At 35.8% G+C, this 22,672-nt stretch overlaps 1 protein-coding gene across 12 annotated transcripts in view; it reads left to right on the top strand.

The window, feature by feature from the left end:
* The window catches only part of LOC127854941 (rho GTPase-activating protein 15-like), a 74,859-nt gene that overhangs the window by 28,844 nt on the left and 23,343 nt on the right, over nucleotides 1–22,672 (top strand). For 6 of the 12 annotated variants that reach the window (XM_052390117.1, XM_052390123.1, XM_052390122.1 and 3 more), the window contains 4 exons: nucleotides 7,722–8,015; nucleotides 10,390–10,467; nucleotides 16,487–16,542; nucleotides 18,756–18,939. In XM_052390117.1, coding sequence (XP_052246077.1) covers nucleotides 7,722–8,015; nucleotides 10,390–10,467; nucleotides 16,487–16,542; nucleotides 18,756–18,939 — 612 coding nt within the window. Of the gene's footprint in view, nucleotides 1–561; nucleotides 1,102–7,721; nucleotides 8,016–10,389; nucleotides 10,468–16,486; nucleotides 16,543–18,755; nucleotides 18,940–22,672 lie in introns of all 12 variants that reach the window. The other 6 variants (XM_052390126.1, XM_052390125.1, XM_052390128.1 and 3 more) reach the window with 5 other exon arrangements.

The raw sequence follows: 22,672 nt of genomic DNA, 5'->3' as shown, positions 1-22,672 counted from the left end.
TACTTAATAATCCAACCTTTATTGGGAAAAATCTGAACATTTAAACTACATTATATTCAACAAAGTTTTGTATATACCTGCAGTATTGTGCAATGGTACTAGAATTTTGATAACCATTGCAATCAGTATTTTCAAATACTGACTACATGTCATTTTTAATGTGTTGCTCGTTAATTAAAAAAAAGTCTCTTGCAAAAAGTGGTGACGTAACATACTTGACTGTAAGAAGGGAATCCAATACTTTCGTCTTGTTGCCCAATTTTCTGGGAAACAGCTGGCAAGTTTGTGAAGGGCTAGCAAGATTGGTTGAATGAGTTGAAAAAATTTTTGTTTTGTAAAAGTTGCTATTTAGTGTTGGGTATATAAGTTAGTGTGCCAGTTTCAAAAAGTTATTTAGAATTCAAGCACTGAGTAGACATTTGATTTGTGTTTATGTAGAAAATACATGTAGTTGGTGTTGTAAAATAAGTTTGATATAAAATCAGCAAATTTATAGCTAACAAAATAAATGTGGGCATATTCTAATTTTGTTTTACTTGAAACAATTTTTTTTACTTTTAGTAAGTTTATTGTTTGTGAAAAATTGCTCAAACAGAGGAATGCTTTGCAGTAAACATATTTAGTTATAATTCATCGCAAGGTAGGATTCATCACATGTTACATTTCATACAACTTGGATGTTGAATAGGAACCTAAAGCAATTTCGATCCATTAAGAGTGTTAACAAAAGTGAATACGGAGAAAAAGCAATTTTGATTCATAAAGAGTGTTAACAAAAGTGAATACGGAGAAAAAGCAATTTCGATTCATAAAGAGTGTTAACAAAAGTGAATACGGAAAAAAATGCCAGTCAACAAGATGGCTACCCTGCCCAGAGCAAACGTACCTTGGTTCAAAATAGACGCGAACGAACTCAGTCAAGCGCGCGGTAGGCTGAAGAGTGACACGCCACGGCCGCGACGCACCAGTGCGCCTGAGGTTTCGAGACTCAAGGAAACAATTTCGGTGCCTGATTTCTTGACTGTTGCCGAGAGTGAGAGCGAGGAAAGTTTGTTTGAACGTTCCAGCAGTAGTGAAGCATCCATACAAGATGATGACGAGGTAGATTAAAGACAGTCATGTTTTTGTTTGTAGCTTCGTTGCTGTTCTTATTATTGTTGCAGGATATGGAGAGATTTTTTTTCTCAGATATGTTAAAAACAAATATCAACATTTTCACTTATTTTCAATAAACTTTGGTCAGCATGTTAGCTATTTGTCCCCCATGCCTTGAAAAATTGGACCGCCAGGGGAGACAAAGTCTTCTTTTTCAATACCCTTTTTTTGGTCCACTTATTATTACTTATTAGAACACTGTATTATGTGAATTGGGAATAAAACATCAAACTGGGATTATATTACCAAAATATATGTAGATCATGAAATGAATAGTTTTGTTTGAGAAAATCACCTAAATGATGTCCATTAAGCTTAATAAGAAATTTTCCATGACTTTTTCATTAACAGTGATTGAATTTGTATCATTTAAAGCGTATTTTTAAACCGTGTCCATGCGCCGCATGGACACAGTTTCATTTCATGAGGATTTTTTTTTTAAATTAATAAAAAATCCAGTTTTTAAGTAAAATCAATTTAAATGATGCTATTATATATGCAAGTATATGTTTAAATTATAATTTGTAAAACTAGATAAATGCAACATATAAAACTGCATATTATGCACTTTTGATAAAACACAATTTATTCCCAAATTGATGTCTTATTCCCAATTTACATAATACAGTGTTCTGTATACTCATTCATATTATTGTTTCACATTTTGGAGAGAATGTATATTTCTTTTCTCAGATATTTTAAAAATATAATTTTAATATCAATCGAATTATTTTAATTCAAAATGGGTCATCAATTTTTGCATTTTTTCACTGAGTAATAATTATTAAAATACAATGGAAAGCCCTGATATCGATGGAATTAAGGGTGCTGTCTTTATAATGTTGAGACTTTATCCCATTATGTTAGTTCTTGGTTATGAGGTGGTACTTAGCACTCACCCATTTTCCATGGCAACCATATTAAAAAGGGAGAAGGAAAAATGAAAGTCAATTGCCTAGGCAGAACATTAAGTCAGTAAATACATTAACTAATTATATCATTTACTTGATAATCATGTACAAAAAATGAAATATTGAATTAACATAGAATTGTAGCAGATAATTAGTAGTCTAAAATGACAAAATTACAGTAACACAAGCGTAAGCCATTGTTTTCAAGAAACTCTTGAAATGTTTCTTTTTTAGCTCGGCTGTTTTTCGGAGAAAACCCGAGGTATTGTCATAGCCAGCTCCTCGTCCGCCGTCAGCCGTCCGCCATAGGCGTCGTGCTAAAACCTTAACATTGGCTCTAAAATCAAAGTGCTTCCACCTACAACTTTGAAACTTCAGATGTAGATGCACCTTGATGAGTTCTACACACTACACCCAAATTTGGGTCACTAGGTCAAAGGTCAAGGTCACTGTGACCTCTAAAAAAAATAAAAAATTATGACAAGCTTTCGCAGGCGAGCGTTGGCACCTGTTATGCGGTGCTCTTGTTTAAACATTTGTCTTATTTAACGACCTATCAGCATGGATATTTCCATTATATATGTGGACATTTTACAGAAATTTGCGTGTGCATCAGACAAAGGTTATTTATTTAAAATATTGACCAATGTATTGTTTGGATGTAATTGGTGCAACTCTTTTTAAGTGCGATTACTCAAACTGTACAGGCATATTGTTTGCTTGAAATATTGGCAAGTTCCACTAAAAGAACTTTTTTTACATGAATGAGTAAATGCACAGGATTATTTGACACTTACCACAGAGGAAATTGAATAAGTATGTCTGATTTATATGTGGATCAAGTTTCAATCATATTCAACGAGTTGAACAAGCAAAATCGTTGAAATGATATCCTCAGCCTTTACTAAAAAGTTTGTGACAGACGGACAGACTGACAGAAGTACGGACGGACTGACAGAAGGACGGACGGACAATGCCAAAACTATATACCTCTTCCTTTAGTTGGGGAATAACAACAATAAAGAATGTGTACCACTACAAGCATTTTAAGTGATTTTGAGTGTGTTTTGTTTTCATACCAACCTAATATATAGATTAGCATTTCTTTGTTCTTTTATCAAATACCTTTTTGGATAATATTTTTGTCCTACATTTAAAAATGGAAAGTTTTGGTTATTTTGTTTAGTGGTTAGTGGACTGTAATTCTCCCATGATCTGTGAAAGTTCACAATTTTGGATTCATTAGTGAATTTACCCTTTCACGCTCAGAAGCCAAGTGAAAAATAAAACTCGCAGGCTGTTCAGGTTTTATGCTGTTTGCTGGTCAGCGGTATCTTAGGGTTGAAAATGAAGCCTTTACAACAAGAATTTCATAAGAATTTTATTTGATTTTCTATGGGACTTCAAAAGTGTCATTATTGGTATCTGAGTGGTAAAGGTTTAACCCTTTACCCCTTAGATACGTATTTTAACCCTTTGCATGCTGGGAAGTTTTTCGTCTGCTAAAATGTCGTCTGCTGAATTTATAAAATTCGCATTTTCTTCGATTTTTTTCAAAGAATACTATCAGAATAGTTCTGTGGCGTCTCATCTGGATCCAAACTGTTTGCAAAGGCCTTAAAAATTCGGTTCCCGCATTGTAAGGGTTAACCCATTTGTTTTTCCTTGGAAAGTTTAATTTAATATAAGACTTTTCTTACTAGATTTAAGTTTTTAAAGCTTCAATGCCAAAATTTATATACTGATGAGCAGCAAACAGCATAAAACCTAAACAGTCTGCGAGTTACTCACAGGCTGTTCTTGTTTTATGCTGTTTGCACATAGCCATTTTCACTTTGCTTCTAAGTGGTAAAGGTTTAAAATGTTGTATAAGGATGTTTGGAAGTTTATTCTGGACTCATGGATTCAAGTCTGGGCCAAGAAAAATGTCAAGCTACCAACACAGGTGTTGGGCGCGTGGCCAATTTATTGAAACACTACCAATATGTCATAAAACAACATTTTTATGCCCCCCTTCGAAGAAGAGGGGGTATATTGCTTTGCCCATGTTGGTAGGTCGGTCGGTACGTCCGTCCACCAGGTGTCGGTAGGTCAGTCGGTACGTCCGTCCACCAGGTGGTTGTCATACGATAACTTAAGAACGCTTGGGCCTAGGATCATGAAACTTCATAGGTACATTGATCATGACTCGCAGATGACCCCTATTGATTTTGAGGTCACTAGGTCAAAGGTCAAGGTCACGGTGACTCGAAATAGTAAAATGGTTTTTGAATGATAACTCAAGAAGGCATACGCCTAGGATCATGAAACTTCATGGGTAGATTGATCATGACTTGCAGATGACCCCTATTGATTTTGAGGTCACTAGGTCAAAGGTCAAGGTCACAGTGACCCGAAATAGTAAATTGGTTTCCGGATGATTACTCAAGAACGCATACGCCTAGGATCATGAAACTTCATAGGTAGATTGATCATGACTCGCAGATGACCCCTATTGATTTTGAGGTCACTAGGTCAAAGGTCAAGGTCACGATGACCCGAAATAGTAAAATGGTTTTTGGATGATAACTCAAGAACGCATACGCCTAGGATCATGAAACTTCATAGGTAGATTGATCATGACTTGCAGATGACCCTATTGATTTTGAGGTCACAAGGTCAAAAGTCAAGGTCACGGTGACCCGAAATAGTAAAATGATTTTGGGATGATAACTCAAGAACGCTTTTGCCTAGGATCATGACACTTCATAGGTACATTGATCGTGAACCGCAGATGACCCCTATTGATTTTCAGGTCACTAGGTCAAAGGTCAAGGTCACAGTGACAAAAATCGTATTCACACAATGGCTGCCACTACAACGGACAGCCCATATGGGGGGCATGCATGTTTTACAAACAGCCCTTGTTGTAATGCATACTACTACTACAACTACTACTACTACTACTACTACTACTGCTGCTGCTGCTGCTGCTGCTGCTGCTGCTGCTGCTGCTGCTACTACTACTAGTACTACTTCTACAACAACTACGACTACTACTACTACTACTACTACGACGACTACGACGACGACTACTACTACTACTACTACTACTACTACTACTACTACTACTACTACTACTACTACGACTACTACTACTACTACTACTACGACTACTACTACGACTACTACTACTACTACTACGACTACTACTACTACTACGACTACTACTACTTACTACGACTACGACGACTACTACTACGACTACGACGACTACTACTACTACTACGACGACTACTACTACGACTACGACTACTACTACGACTACTACTACTACTACTACTACTACGACTACTACGACGACTACTACGACTACTACTACTACTACTACTACTACTACTACGACTACTACTACTACTACTACTACTACTACTACTACTACGACTACTACTACTACGACTACTACTACTACTACTACGACTACTACTACACTACTACTACTACTACGACTACTACTACTACTACTACGACTACTACTACGACTACTACTACTACGACTACTACGACTACTACTACTACTACTACTACTACTACTACTACTACTACTACTACTACTACTACTACCTACTACTACTACTACTACTACTACTACTACTACTACTACTGCTACTACTACTACTACTACTATACGTTCTACTACTACTACTACTACTACTACTACTACTACTACTACTACTACTACTACTACTACTACTACTACTACTACTACAACTACTACTACTACTACTACTACTATTTCTACCACCACCACCACCACCACCACCACCACCACCACCACCACCACCACCACCACCACCACATAGTCTAAGAATAAAGAATATTCTTTAAGTTAGAATATTCAAGAATTGCTTTAACCCTTTCCCACTAAGAAGCAAAATGAAATTGGCATTGTTCAAACAGCATGAAACCAGAACAGCCTGTGAGTAACTCGCAGCCTGTTGAGGTTTTATGCTGTTTGCTGTTCACCAGTATCTAAGGGTTGGAAATAAGGCTTTTACAACTTGAATCTAGTAAGAAAGGTCTTTATCTAAATTTGACTTTCTAAGGGACTACAAATGCGCCAAAATATGTACCTAAAATGTAAAGGGTTAGTAAAACTTGCCATTTACCACATCTATCTACAGCATTAGTCATGCAGAACATTTTGTCGATGACACAATCACCAGTGGAGGCCTGTTTATATTCAAACACTGGACACATTGTTCTTGGTTCTAAGTCGGGTCTTTATTCTTAACTCTAAGAATGGGTTGGTCAATATGGGCCCAGGTTTTACTAACAGATGATGCATGAAATAGTTAGCTTTGACCTCAGTGCCAAAAAGGTTACATTTTGAATGGAGCTTGTATCTTTTGAAAGAAAAGTTTAGAAAACAAGAAATATCTTTAAACAAGATATGAAGTGTAAATCCTTACTTTGAAATAAAGGTAAAAAATGTACTTTTCTTTGTTATTCAATTTTTAAAAAAGGTTGAAGAATAGTTGTGTTATTTTTTCACTTAAAAATTGCATTTCCACCGCATATAATGTTTGTCATGAAGTGCATGTATATTAAACCGTATAGTAGTGTTTGTAAATTCAAATTTTACTATATGAGATCACATCATAGGTGTCCTTACATGGTTTATTTGTTTATTATGAATTATTTATTCGGCATAAACGTATGGTATATTGATATTTGATTGAGATTTACACGTTCAAATTACACTGCTATTTATTCCTTTTAATTGCAGACAAATGAAATATAATTATATTGAAGCATGCTACTTTTCTTCCTGAATACATATTGTTATGTTTTAAAAAATTGCAATAGCTTGTTAGCTTTTGAAAAAAGTATGCCTTGCATTTGATTTTTTTATGCACGAATGTATATGTATAATTTGTATATATCTTTTCCTAATGTTTGAATTCAGAGCTTAAAAAGCTTTTAAGCTTTTAATGGACAATATTAGTATATCACATGACACAATTTGTTTCAAAATGCGTGCTCTTTTGAATATATGAGCCTCGCTCTGTGAAAAGGGGGTTTAATGCATGTGCATTAAGTGTCGTCCCAGATTAGCCTTTGAAGTCCGCACAGACTAATCAGGGACGAAACTTTCTGTCTAAACTTGATTTTTGCTTAAAAGTGACTTTCTTGAAACGAAAAATATCATAAAAGCGGAAAGTGTCGTCCCTGATTAATCTTTCTTTTCATACGGCTTATATGTATGCTTTGCATTAGAAGTACCATGTAAATGTATGAGAAATTAAAAATTCAGTAAAATATTTCTGTAATGTTCATGTTTTCTTTACTGAATGTCATCAATTTTCTTCTTTTTTTAAATGAAAAAAGATGACTCTTTTTTTTCTATTTTCTAAACTCATTACTTTTGAAAAAGTTAAATAAAACACAATTTAAAAGTTAAATAAAACACAATTTTTAAATGATGGCCCTAAGTTATATCCAATTTGTAGCCGGAATTACAACACAAAAAATCATTATCTTTTGGATGAAAATGGTATAAATGTAATAAAATGTAATTCATGAGATTTTTGTAACACATATTTTAAAAATAATTAGAAATCCACTACTGTATTATCCATCTGAAGCAACTATTACAAACTTTAATTTTTTCAGCGCCAAGTGGGAGGTCAGAGCCCTACGGGAAGCTTGTCCCCAGAATCACCAGACCCAAACAAAACGTTCTTCCCGCAGAACGTAAGCACCGCCGAACAGAAATTTGCAAACTTGTTCGCGCCCCCATCGCAGTCTCGAGTCAATCGTCCCCCCCATCAGAGACACAACACCTTCTCAATGATCCTTGAAACGGGAAGCGGGAACGGTCCCGCTACGGTAATGACTGGTCCCCCTCCTCCGAAATCGGCCACTCTGCCTAAAAGTTTTTCCACTCAAGATTTTTCGGCACCCGTTGTAAGTCGAAGAGCCAATGGTAACGTAAAATGTCGTAGATCCCACTTGTAGAGGCTTTTAGTGATGCTCACTGTCACGTAATGTATGTAAACCCTGCTAACAGTTGCAGCCATGCTAGATACATGTATATAGATAGCACCAGTGTATTTATTTTTTCCCAATTATTTGGTTTAGCTGCTATGCCTTCTATCTTTATCCTCCGTGTTTAACTCTTTACCACTCAGATATGTATTTTTACGCATTTGTAGTCCCTTAGATAGTTACATTTAAGTAAATACCTTTCTTACTAGATTCAAATTTTTAAGGCTTCATTTTCAACCCTTAGAAACTGATGAGCAGCAAACAGCATAAAACCTGAACAGACTGCGAGTTATTCGCAGGTTGTTCTGGTTTTATGCTGTTTGCACATAGCCATTTTCACTTTGCTTCTGAGAAGGAAAGGGTTAACAAACAAGTTTCCTTTCTAACTGAAATGTAAGTTGTAAGGAATAAAGGAAATGAATTGGTTCTATCTAAATTTGTGAATGACATTCTTATATTTATTTACAGTTGGAATTTGTTTAGTTTAATTGTTAAATTAAAAAACATCAATAATATCAATTATATTTTAGATTAAATTTCAATCATTAGGTTTGAGATATCAGCTATTATATACCTTGTTACTTCCATGATTTGATTTTGTTCTTTCTGATCCACGCAACCTGTGCTGTAAAACTTACCTTTTTTGTGGCAAGTGCTTTTAGATTGCATGTATCATAGGGCAGTGTAGATAACCAGAAAAATACTAAAGACATTGAAGATACATAGAAAGCATAATTTGTCAACTCTTCCATCAATTGTTTCAGTCAAGCAACTCACGAATAATACAACAACTGAACTCATTAACTTCGCCATTCAAACACTTAATAAAACTAAAACAGTGTTTTTTCTTTCAAAGTTGGGGCAGGTATTCGGCCCCAATCCCAAAGGAAAAATGTATATATTTTCCCCAAATGGGCCCTAAAAATTCTCAATTGAAGGTTTCCAAAAAAAAAAAAAAAATTTTTTTTATTATGTCCCCCTTAGAAGAAGAGGGGGTATATTGTTTTGCTGGATGTCAGTCAGTTGGTCTGTCGGTAGACCAGTTCGTTTTTGATCAATAACTTGTCAACAAATTGACAGATAAACTTGATTCTTCACATGTGCATTTGTCTTTGATAGTAGATGACCCCTATTTAAATTGTGATCACTAGGTCAAAGGTCAAGGTCACTGTCACAATAAGTGTGAAAATTGTTTCTGATCAATTCCTTGTCAAAAACTGGTCAACCAATTGCCCGATTGGCTTGATACTTCACATCTGCTTTGGCTTTGGGCAGTTGATGACCTCTATTAAAATTTGGGTCATGAGGTAAAAGGTCAAGGGTACTGTCACAATAAGTGTGAACATTGTTTCCGATCAATAAATTGTCAACAAATTGACAGATTGGCTTGATACTTCATATATGCTTTGGCCTTGGACAGTGGATGACCCTATTGAAATTTGGATGACTAGGTCAAAGGTCAAGGTCACTGTCACAATGGGTGTGAAAATTGTTTCCGATCAATAACTCGTCCACGAATTGACCGATTGGCTTGATACTTCAAATGTGCATAGGCCTTGAACAGTAGATGACCCCGATTAAAATTGGGGTCACTAGGTCAAAGGTCAAGGTCACTGTCACAATAAGTGTGACTGTCTGCACAGGCTGATCAGTGACAACACTTTCTGCTTTGATGATAATTTCTGTTTAAAGAAAGTATCTCCATCGCAAAAATCCTGTTCAAGCGGAAAGTGTTGTCCCTGATAAGCCTTGCAAAATGCACAGGCTAATCTGGGACGACACAACAGACATGCATTAAACCCCCTTTTCACAGAGCATGGCTCATATGTTTATAATACTTTTAATACATTTAATATTTTGTTTACACTTGTCGCCATATTTGCCATCAGCAGGGAAGTTATTAATAAATAATATTTATTAACAATTTTCATAAACTTAGCATCTTTAAAAACATTATGGTTTTGGGGTAGCTTTTAGGTGCTTGTGTCATAAGTAAAGTTTTGGTTTTCGAATTCTTGTTTATCGTTCTATTCTACGTCATTTTCAATAGCATTATTGAAGATTATCTGAAACATTGGTAATAAGTTCGAAACACTATTTTTTGCTGAAGTTTAAAAAATGTTATTTGTTAGAATCAACTGGTTTTGTTATATCGAAGGCACTTTTCTTGATGTAATAAAGAGAAATAGCACTCCATATTATACAAGAGGTTTTAATGTGCATTAAGTGTGTGTACGATACAATACAACTTGTTCGAGAAAATGTTTTTTATGCCACCTGTGTATGATTATAGCATCTAGACACTATCCAAGATGGTAGACGGGAATCGAACGAATCTATTAACTCCCTTCACAACTGTGTAAATATTAACGTAAGTCACATTTCGGTGTTTTTTATTAGTTATATTTTGTGTAATTGGTTGTGGTTTTTTAAATACTTTGTTGTTTGTTCATTTATTTTATCGCTAGAGGCAAAAATGTAATCAACAAAGTTAATACAAAGGGCTGAATGGGAGAGTGGTGTACGTGCTTTGAGCGAGTATACACTCTCTTACTCGAAAAAATCAAAACAGAAATAAAGTTGTTGAATATAAAAATGAGCCGTGCTCTGTGAAAAAGGGTTTAATGCGTGTGCATAAAGGGTTGTCCCAGATTAGCCTGTGCAGTCTGCACAGGCTTATCAGGGATGATACTCTCCGCTTTTATGTCATTTTTCGTTTAACCCTTTCAGTGCTGGAACCGAATTTTGAAGGCCTTTGCAAACAGTTTGGATCCAGATGAGACGCCACAGAACGTGGCGTCTCATCAGGATCCAAACTGTTTGCTATTCTGATATTATTCTTTGAAAAAAAATTGAAGAAAATGCTAATTTTAGAAATTCAGCAGACAACATTTTAGCAGATGACAAATTTCCCAGCATGCAAAGGGTTAAAGAAAGTCTCTTCCTAGAAAAAATCCAGTCAAGGCGGAAAGTGTCCTCCCTGATTGGCCTGTGTGCACTATACAAGCTAATCTGGGAAGACACTTTACGCTCATGCATTAAACCCCATTTTCACAGAGCATGGCCCAAATATAAAGAAGTGGGACCAAAATATCTACTCAATTAGAGTTATATACAGGTATAAATAATTTTGGTTTGTTCAGCTTAGAAAACTCATTCATGTACAAAACATGTACATCTTTTGGGAAAAAACAACTATTCTGTTTAGATGTGTTCATATGACATGTAAACACAATTTTTATTATGCATTCATGGAGGTTGAGAAAATTTTATTTATGGTACCATAATAAGACAATATAATTATATTGTTTAACATTCCTTTTTTTTGCACTCATTTAATGGGTTTCCGATTGAGAAAACAAAATGTTGACATCGTATATTATAACTTGCCTCAACATTTTAGTGGCACTAGCCTAGTCTCACATTCAGAGTTCAAAATATGCATGCAATTTTTGGGGATGAATGGAAATGGAACAATGCAAAAATAATTTTACTTAGTCCTCAAGACTGTATTGACAAAATAACAAGAAAAGGGAGGTTATCCATGTGACAGCATTAGAGTTTTATTTAGAGTTACCTATCTTGCCAGATATTAGTGCTAACTAATTACTAACAAACATGCTGACATGTATGTTTCAATGATGTTTTATCTTCACTTATGTCTTGTAGGTCACTGGTTAATTACAAACATAGTCATACATGCTTGCATTTTAAGAATGTACAAACGTACTTACTTAAGTTGGTTGTAACTTAGTTGTCCTAAACTCGCTCATATATTTTGTTCTGGCTACTTCCTAACAGAAGAGGTCGCCGTGGTGTAATGGATATGGTGTCGGCCTAGCGACCGGGAGGTCACGGGTTCGATCCCCACCTTGGGAGCGTTCTTTAGATCTCCCCCAAAGACACCAAGTACTGGTTCTAGGCCCAGGAAACGGACTTGAGAGTGTTAATATAAGCCCCAGGCTTTCGATGCAATCAAGCTAAAATATATAGGTTTAAACTAAACTAACAGAAGAGGTGTTAGCCGCGCTCTGTGAAAAAGGGGTTTAATACATGTCCTTAAAGTGTCGTTCCAGATAAGCCTGTGTAGTCTGCACAGGCTAATCAGGAACAAGACTTTCTGCCTAAACTGGATTGTTGTCAATAAGAGTCTTGCTTGAAATGAAAATTTCAATAAAAGCGAAAAGTTTTGTCCCTGATTAGCCTGTGCGGACTGCACAGGCTAATCTTGGACAACACTTCAGGCACATGCACTAAACCGCCTTTTCACAGAACGTGGCCCATGACCTTTGTGTATTGAACGCCAAAAATACAAATTGCAAGAATCAGATTCATGGAGCATCAACAGTGAATACTTTATAATTTAAAGGGACTCCAAAAATGTCTGGAGTTGGGCCCAGTAACAAATATCATGTGAAAATAAAACCTCTACGAAATATTAAATTTGTGAAAAAGTGGTCATGTTATATCTTTTATTGTAACCCAACACCATTAAGAGAGACAACACACAACTTTTTTTAACGCTCATGTAAAGAACTGTTTTATTGCTCCGCTTGAGTGATGATTTCTCAATATGTTTTGTAACCTGATTTCTATAGAAAAAGTCATTTTACCAGTTTTAATATCGCATATTGTTGCAAACAGACTGATGTTTTAGCACCACTTTATGCCAATACTTTGCACACTTAAAGGGGATATTTGTAGGATATGAAAATCAAATGACTTTTAACAATGATAAGGTTGGAAATCAAATGACTTAACAATGATAAGGTTGGAAATCAAATGACTTAACAATGATTAGGTTGGAAAGCAACTGATGAACAATTATAAGTTTGGAAATGACTTAATAATGATTAGGTTGGAAATCAAATGACTTAATAACAACGATTAGGTTGGAAATCAAATGACTTAACAATGATAAGGTTGGAAATCAAATGACTTAACAATGATTATGTTGGAAATCAAATGACTTAACAATGATTAGGTTGGAAATCAAATGACTTAACAATGATTAGGTTGGAAATCAAATGACTTTATAAAAATGATTAGGTTGGAAATCAAATGACTTAACAATGATTAGGTTGGAAATCAAATGACTTAACAATGATAAGTTGGAAATCAACTGCAGATAAACAATTATAAGTTTGGAAATGACTTAACTATGATTATGTTGGAAATCAAATGACTTAACAATGATTATGTTGGAAATCAAATGACTTAACAATGATTAGGTTGGAAATCAAATGACTTAACAATGATTAGGTTGGAAATCAAATGACTTAACAATGATGAGGTTGAAAATCAAATGAGTTAACAATGATGATGTTGGAAATCAAATGACTTAACAATGATTAGGATGGAAATTCAACTGATTAACAATTATAAGTTTGGAAATGATTAACAATGATTATGTTGGAAATCAAATGACTTAACAATGATTATGTTGGGAATCAAATGACTTAACAATGATTTGGTTGGAAATCAAATGACTTTACAATGATTATGTTGGAAATCAATGACTTAACAATGATGAGATTGGAAATCAAATTACTTTACAATGATTAGGTTGGAAATCAAATGAAAAATCATTTGGTTGGTTATCTGTTAAAAAATACTAACTCATGTGTTATTATTATTAATTCACACTTATATAATATATATTTATGTGTTTCATTATAGCAAATCTAACATTTTTGCACACACCAGTATTAATTAAATTATTATTTGATATAAATGCTGCATCATGTGCATGGCATGAAAGTTTTGTGAAATATATAAGCTGTGCTCTGTAAAACGTGGGTTTAATGCATGTGCGTCAAGTGTCATCCCAGATTAGCCTGTGCAGTCCACACAGGCCAATCAGGGCATGGCCGAAACTTTCAGTTTAAACTAGATTTTTGCTGAGAAGAGACTTTCTTGAAACGAAAAATATCATAAAAGTGGAAAGTGTCATCCCACATTAGCCTGTGTGAACTGCACAGGCTTATGTGGGACGACACTTTACGCACATGCGTTAAACCACCTTTTCACAGAGCAAGGCTCATATAATTTAATATTGTGGCAATAGATGACAATGTATAGCATGAACATTTTCTAATATATGCAGTTCATAATTTATGAATGATGAATGCAATTTATAATTATGCATGAATGTTGCAACATGTATTATGTGAAGTTAAATATAAGAAATCTGCTTACAAAAAATGTATGCACCATTTCCATCAATTTTAGGGAAAACATTGTACCAAAAAGTTTCAAAAGTGAAGACACATGTTTAGCAGTTGACCCTCTGCCATTTTGAAACCCTTAGAATTTCATTTACCTCTAACCTGGTACAGTATAACCAATAGTGTTTGTGTGAAATGTTCTTGGATTTTCATGGGTCAACGTTTATGAGCGTTTAATATCATCTTTATCAGTCATTATGAAAAAATCCAGGAAATTAAGATCCAACAAATATTACAAACCTTATAAAAAATCAACCAAAATTCACGAACGAATGTAAATGAATCCAAGTTTCGCGGTTTACAGAGTTCAAGAGTTACGTGCAAAACTATTTTAAAGCAATTGTTTAGCTGTAGCAACAGTTTAACAATCAACCATGGATTTGGAATGTTCAGAAAATACTTGTCTGTTGGTTGTCTTATCCTAACTTCAGATAGTCACATGTTTTCTGCATGAATTTTGTATTATGTATTATCTGGATGAAGCTTAATGCTATGGGATCCACAAAGAAGGTATTAAAGATCTCGTTATGCCCCCCTTCGAAGAAGAGGGGGTATATTGCTTTGCACATGTCAGTCGGTCTGTCGGTCCGTCCACCAGGTGGTTTCTGGATATTAACTCAAGAACGCTTGGACCTAGGATCATGAAACTTCATAGGTACATTGATCATTACTCGCAGATGACCCCTATTGATTTTGAGGTCACTTGGTCAAAGGTCAAGGTCATGTTGACCCGAAATAGTTAAATGGTTTCCGGATGATAACTCAAGAATGCTTAGGCCTAGGATCATGAAACTTGATTGGTAGATTGATCATGACTCGCAGATGAGCCCTATTGATTTTCAAGTCACTAGGTCAAAGGTCAAGGTCACAGTGACCCGAAATAGTTAAATGGTTTCCGGATGATAACTCAAGAACGCTTAGGCCTAGGATCATGAAACTTGATAGGTCGATTGGTCATGACTCACAGATGAGCCCTATTGATTTTCAGGTCACTAGGTCAAAGGTCAAGGTCACAGTGACCCGAAATAGTAAAATGGTTTGCGGATGATAACTCAAGAACGCTTATGCCTAGGATCATGAAACTTCGTAGGTAGATTGATAATGGCTGGCAGATGACCCCTATTGATTTTCAGGTCACTAGATCAAAGGTCAAGGTCATGGTGACCCGAAATAGTAAAATGGTTTCGGGATGATAACTCGTGATCATAGAAAAATAATTATTTTCTATTATCACTCATGAAATAACAAACGATCATACACTGACAAGAACATATATCCTCTATTTCCATTTAAAGGAGAAGACTCATGTTTGTAATATTATAAGGCTCAGAAAAACATATATAAATTTTCGAGGTATATATATATATATATATATATATATATATATATATATGGCATTATCTTTTGACATTATGGTATTTCTTTGATGGAATTTTACTGTTTTGTCCAATTTTCTTGACACCCTGGAATTTTACCATTTTTTTCTAGCCCCGCCTCTTTCTGGAAGATCATGATTACATATCAGTTGTTATGACCGTTCAAAATTCAACCATATTGCCCAATTTGTTTTGTACATGAAATTATTTGTCTATAATTAATTCGATACTTTTATTTCAGTGATACTTTAATTAAGAATTTATCTCTTTGCCTCGCAATAAAACTACATACAACAAAAGGTACTACAATATATTTGTCTTATGACCATCTCAATTCCAACCATATGACCCAGGCTGGCAATGACCTTAACATTCGACCTTGGCCATTTGGACTTTAAATAATTCAAATGGTCACTCAAGCACTTGAAAAAGGCATTGTTTTTGTTGACAGAACCATTTATTTAAAGACTTCTCACAGAATGTGCTGACATTTTTGGAGAGAAAAACAACAACAGCTACACCCACAGCTAGCACAAATAAAACTGACCAATTTAAAATCCTTTTAAAATCTTTATACATGTACCTTATAAAGTTAATAAATTGTGATTACTGAAATTAACTATCATTGGCACTTTAAGTGTCAGTGTTTTTAGCATTTTTGTCTCTCTAAAATGCTGCTCAATGTGGAAAGTCTTTTGGTTACTGTTAATAGAAGTGAAATTGCAAATACTTGGGTATTTTATGGTTCAGTTTAATTGAAGTTTTTTTTAATGTTTTACTTCTTCAGGAAACGGTCGAAGGAATGCTCAACAAGTGCAAGATAGCCATAGGGAAGAAACCATCGTAAGTTGTACCTTATTGTGTTCCACTGAAAAAAGAAGTCATTTTAGACCATAAAAGCCACTTTCTGGGAAAACGGGGCTTAATCCATGTACATAAAGTGTCGTCCCAGATTTTCCTCTGCAGTTTGCACAGGCTAATCAGGAGCAACAGTTTCCACCTAAACTTGATTTTCCTTTAGATGAGACTTAGTTCAAACAAAACAATCCATACACACTTAAAGTGCTGTCTCTGATGATCTTTTTATGCCTCCGGTAGGGTGGCATATAGCAGTTGAACTGTCCGTCAGTGTGTCAGTATGTCAGTATGTGTGTATGTCAGTCTGTCCGTCCGTCCGAAAACTTTAATGGCTATAACTTTTTCAATATTGAAGATAGCAACTTGATATTTGGCATGCATGTGCATCTCACGAAGCTGCACATTTTGAGTGGTGAAAGGTGAAGGTGAAGGTCATCCTTCAAGGTCAAATGTCTAATATATGGCGTCTGTCCGCCATCCAAAAACTTTAACATTGGCCATAACTTTTTCACTATTGAAGATAGCAACTTGATATTTGGCATGCATGTGTATCTCATTGAGCTGGACATTTTGAGTGGTGAAATGTGAAGGTCAAGGTCATCCTTTAAAGTCCAATATCAAATATATGGCGTCTGTCCGTCCGAAACTTTATCATTGGCCATAACATTTTCAATATTGAAGATAGCAACTTGATATTTGGCATGCATGTGCATCTTACGAAGCTGCACATTTTGAGTGGTGAAAGGTGAAGGTCAAGGTCATCCTTAAAGGTCAAATGTCTAATATATGGCGTCTGTCCGTCCAAAAACTTTAACATTGGCCATAACTTTTTCACTATTGAAGATAGCAACTTGATATTTTGCATGCACGTGTATCTCATGGAGCTGAACATTTTGAGTGGTGAAAGGTGAAGGTCAAGGTCATCCTTCAAGGTCAATGTCAATTATATGGTGTCTGTCCATCCGAAAACTTTAACATTGGCCATAACATTTTCAATATTGAAGATAGCAACTTGATATTTGGCATGCATGTGTATCCCATAAAGCTGCACATTTTGAATGGTGGAAGTTCAAGGTCAAGGTCATCCTTCAATGTCAACGGTAAAAAAAATAAATATTCAAAGCGGCGTTTCTCACGAAGCTGCACATTTTGAGTGGTGGAAGTTCAAGGTCAAGGTCATCCTTCAATGTCAAAGGTCAAAAAATAAATAAAAATTTCAAAGCAGCATTCCCATGAAGCTGCACATTTTGAGTGGTGGAAGTTCAAGGTCATCCTTCAAGGTTAAAGGTCAAAAAAAAAAAAGTATTTATTTTCAAACCTGCGCAATAGGGGGCATTGCGTTTCTGACGAACACATCTCTTGTTACATGATATTTCTTATACATTTGTTCACCATTGTATGACATTTAATTCAATAAAGATTGCAAGAATTGTTTATTTTTTCATTGTAATTGAAAATATAACGTAAGTATTTATTGTTTTGTATGGGCCAGTATTCTCAAAGCTTTTTAGTGGAAACTTATTCATGTTAGGAACTCGAAGTGTGCGTTTAAGGGAAACCTTGTAAGCACATTTGAATTTCCATTAATATCAAATTCGTCATGAAATTTTATATTTGTCCCTATGATACTTAGTTTAATTTGAAACCAGGCTTTTTGTGTCTAAAATCTGGTCACTGGTTTACTGGCATATCAATTCTTTTTTTCAAATCGCTAATGTCATAAACAAAGGTTAGCTACCAAGGCCCATAGCAACGTCTTGTTCTTTATTTTAGTTGCGTTCTTGAAAAACCAAGCTTAAAGCCTGTGCGTCAAGTGCAAACCCAGATAAGCCTGTGCATACTGCAATGGCTTATCTGGGACAACACTTTACGCACATGCATTTATACTTTGGTCAAAATAGCAAGGTATTTTTCAGCCTCTTGTATCTCAATTACCAGTACATTCCATTGATCAATGTTCTTAACTGAGCTTAAAGCATATGCCTAAAGTGTCATCCCATACAGTCCGCACAAGCTTATCAGGGACAACACTTTCCACTAACGCTGGAATTCTTAAAAAAAAAAAATCCATTAAAGCAGAAAGTGGAGTGCTCAGGCTTATCTAGGACAACACTATATACACGCACATGCATTTGCATAAATAATAGACATAATATCGTACAGATTCACAAGTTCCTTATGTTCCCACCTCATTTCAGCAAAAAATGGGCGTCCCAATATGCAAAACTGGACGGCTCAAACCTAGTGTTCTATAAGGACAAGAAGGCATCAATTCCAACGAAACAAGACGTGCACGGGAAGGTAGAGCAGATGGTCTGTCTCGTGAATTGTTCCGTGTCCAAAGACTCCTTCGACAAAACTAGCAAGAAAAACACAATAGTGGTAGGTCATCAAGGTTGTTGTTTTTTAACCAATTTGGTAATGGGGCCAGAGCTCTTTCGATTGGGACAAAGTGTGTTGTTATGACTGAAATTGGAAAATTGGTGTTTTTTATGCCCCCGAAGGAGGGCATATAGTGATCGGACCATCCGCCCGTATGTCTGTCTGTCTTTCCGTCACACTTTGCATTTAGGTTTCACATTAAGGTTTCGAAAAATGCTCATAACTTCTATATTTTCCTTCACATAGCAACTTGATATTTGGCATGCATGTGTATCTCATGATGCTGCACATTTTGAATGGTGAAAGGTCAAGGTCATCCTTCAAGGTTAAAGGTAAAAAAACATTATCAAAGCGGCGCAGTAGGGGGCATTGTGTTTCTAACCAACACATCTCTTGTTGTTTTTTTTTAATAATTACAAATTGAGAATAAAAGTGTTTTCAATATTATATTTACCATGGTTCTACTAAAATAGCTGGATAGGGAGATAAATTACAAGTTGACATTTATTAGTCCCCTACCGGTTTCACCAGGTTTGCACTCTGTGTGTCTGTCAGTCTGCCTGTCACACTTTTCTGGATCCTGCGATAACTTTAAAAGTTCTTAATATTTATTATATGTCATTTCATTTTGTTCCTACGTCAAAAATTCTGGTTGCTATGGCAACAAATATAAAAACAAATAATTTTATTTTTTTATTTCTGACAATGGTGGAGCCAGTAGGGGACTTATATTGCTTGGCAATAGTCTTGTTTTTATTATGCCCCCTTCGAAGAAGAGGGGGTATATTGTTTTGCACATGTCGGTCTGTATGTCCATCCGTATGTCCGTCCACCAGATGGTTTCCGGATGATAACTCAAGAACGCTTAGGCCTAGGATCATGAAACTTCATAGGTATATTGATCATGACTCGCATATGACCCCTATAGATTTTGAGGTCACTAGGTCAAAGGTCAAGGTCAGGGTGACCCGAAATAGTAAAATGGTTTCCGGATGATTACTCAAGAACACTTATGCCTAGGATCATGAAACTTCATAGGTACATTGATCATGACTCGCAGATGACCCCTATTGATTTTCAGGTCACTAGGTCAAAGGTCAAGGTCACAGTGACCTGAAATAGTAAAATGGTTTCCGGATGATAACTTAAGAACGCTTATGCCTAGGATCACGAAACTTCATAAGTACATTGATCATGACTTGCAGATGACCCCTATTGATTTTCAGGTCACTAGGTCAAAGGTCAAGGTCATTTGAAAAAAGTTATGAGCTATTGTCATCACCTTGGCATCAGCGTCCCGTTAAGTTTTGTGTTTAGGTCCACTTTTCTCATAAAGTATCAAAGCTATTGCATTCAAACTTGGTACACTTACTTACTATCCTGAGGGGACTGGGCAGGCAAAGTAAGATAACTCTGGCGTGCATTTTGACAGAATTATGTGTCCTTTTTATACTTAGAAAATTGAAAATTTGATTAAGAAAAAAGTATACTTTTTGTGTTTAAGAATATAGCCGAATTTCGGCTATAAAATCGGGCCAAAAAAAAAACCTTCCTAGGATCATGAAACTTCATAGGTACATTGATCATGACTGGCAGATGACCCCTATTGATTTTCAGGTCGCTAGGTCAAAGGTCACGGTCACAGTGACTCGAAACAGTAAAATGGTTTCCGGGTGATAACTCAAGAATACTTAGGCCTAGGATCATGAAACTTCATAGGTACATTGATCATGACTTGCAGATGACCCTATTGATTTTCAGGTCACTAGGTCAAAGGTCAAGGTCACAGTGACAAAATATGTATTCACACAATGGCTGCCACTACAACTGACAGCCCATATGGGCCCATATTTTACAAACAGCCCTTGTTTAATTTAAAAAGAAAATAAATTTGGGAGCCTTCAACTGAAAACTTAAGTCAATAATTTGGGACACATGTAGTCTTTTTCAGATTGGGAATGGAGTCAAATGTTGGACTGATTTAAAAAGGCAACAATGTTGACTGTAGCGATTTTCAGAAGCGGTTTGAGATCTCAATGTTCCAACATATCTTCAAATTTTTTTTTGGTTTTTAGCTCACCTGAGCACAATTTGCTGATGGTGAGCTTTTGTGATTGCCTTTTGTCCCTCGTGCATCGTGCTGCGTCAACATTTGCCTTGTTACAGGCCACATTTATTGTCCGATATTCATAAAACTTGCTGAGAAGATTTGCTCCAATGATATCTTGGACGAGTGTGAAAATGGTTCCAGTTGTTTGAAAAGAATGGCCGCTAGGGGGCAGAGCATTTTCATTATATGGCTTTAGTAAAACTGTTAACACTCTAGAGGCCACATTTGTTGTCCTATCTTCATGAAACTTGGTCAGAAAATGTATCCCAATGATATCTTGGATGAGGTTAAAAATGGTTCTGGTTGGTTGAAAACCATGGCCACCAGAGGGTGGGGTATTTTTCCTAATATGGCTATTGTTAAACCTTGTTTAGACTCTAGAGGCCACATTTATTGTCCAATCTTCATGAAACTTGGTCAGAAGATTTTTGCCCAATTATATCTTGGACAAGTACTGGTTCCAGAAAAACATGGCTGCCTGGGGGCGGGTATTTTTCCTAATATGGCAATAGTAAAAATTTGTTAACACTCTAAAAGTAAGATTTACAGTCCAATTTTTATGAAACTTGGTCAGAACATTTGTTCTAATAATATCTTGGATGAGTTTGAAAATGGTTCTGGTCTGCAGAAAAATGTGGCCGACAGGCAGAGGGGCATTTTTATTTCCCCCACTATAGTGGGGGACATATTGTTTTTGCCCTGTCTGTTGGTTGGTTTGTGTGTTTGTTTGTTTGTCCAAACTTTAACATTTTTCCATAACTTTTGAAATATTGAAGATAGCAACTTCATATTTGGCATGCATGTGTATCTCATGGAGCTGCACATTTTGAGTGGTGAAAGGTCAAGGTCATCCTTCAAGGTCAAAGGTTAAACAAAACAAAATCAAAGTGGTGCAAAAGGGGACATAGTATTTCTAACAAACACATTTCTTGTTCCATTAAAACCTTGTAAACACTCTTAGGTCCACTTTCATTGTCCGATGTTCATGAAATGTGGTCAGAAGATATTTGTCCCACTGATATCTTGGAATAGTTTGAAAATTGCTCCAGTTTGCTGAATAACATGGCCACCATGGGATGGGGCATTTTTCCTTATTTGGCTTTAGCAAAAACTTGTAAACACTTTTTAAGTCACATTTATTGTTCAATCTTTATGAAACTTGGTCAGAATATTTGTTTCAATGATATCTAGGACGAGTTTGAAAATGGTTACAAAAAACATCGCCACAAGCGGGCGGGGAATTTATCCTTAAATGGCGATAGCAAAACCTTGTTAGCACTCTAGAGGCCACATTTATTTTCCAATCATCATGAAACTTAGTCAGATCATTTGTTCTAATGATATCTTGGGCTGCAGGTGGGCATCTCAGGTGGGCGACTTTGGGCCTTTCAGGCCCTGTTGTTGATAGGTGTTGGCAATGGTCAAGTATATTCTTGTTTTCTGAACATTTTCTTTCCATCACCATCATAGACAAGTGAAATGGGGTTGGTATCATTTTTCTCAATTCTGTTTATTAATCATTATTGTGTTATGCATAGGTGTGCGTTATACATCTATGTGCATTATTCATCATAATTGTGAGTTACAAGTCAAGGTGCCTCATTCATCCCTGTGGGTTATAGG

The sequence above is a fragment of the Dreissena polymorpha genome, chromosome 13 (genome assembly GCF_020536995.1).
Source record: "Dreissena polymorpha isolate Duluth1 chromosome 13, UMN_Dpol_1.0, whole genome shotgun sequence".
In the NCBI taxonomy this organism is placed as follows: Eukaryota; Metazoa; Mollusca; class Bivalvia; order Myida; family Dreissenidae; genus Dreissena; species Dreissena polymorpha.
Note: the sequence above shows the minus strand (reverse complement) of the source record. Positions and strands in the feature narration are given on the sequence as shown.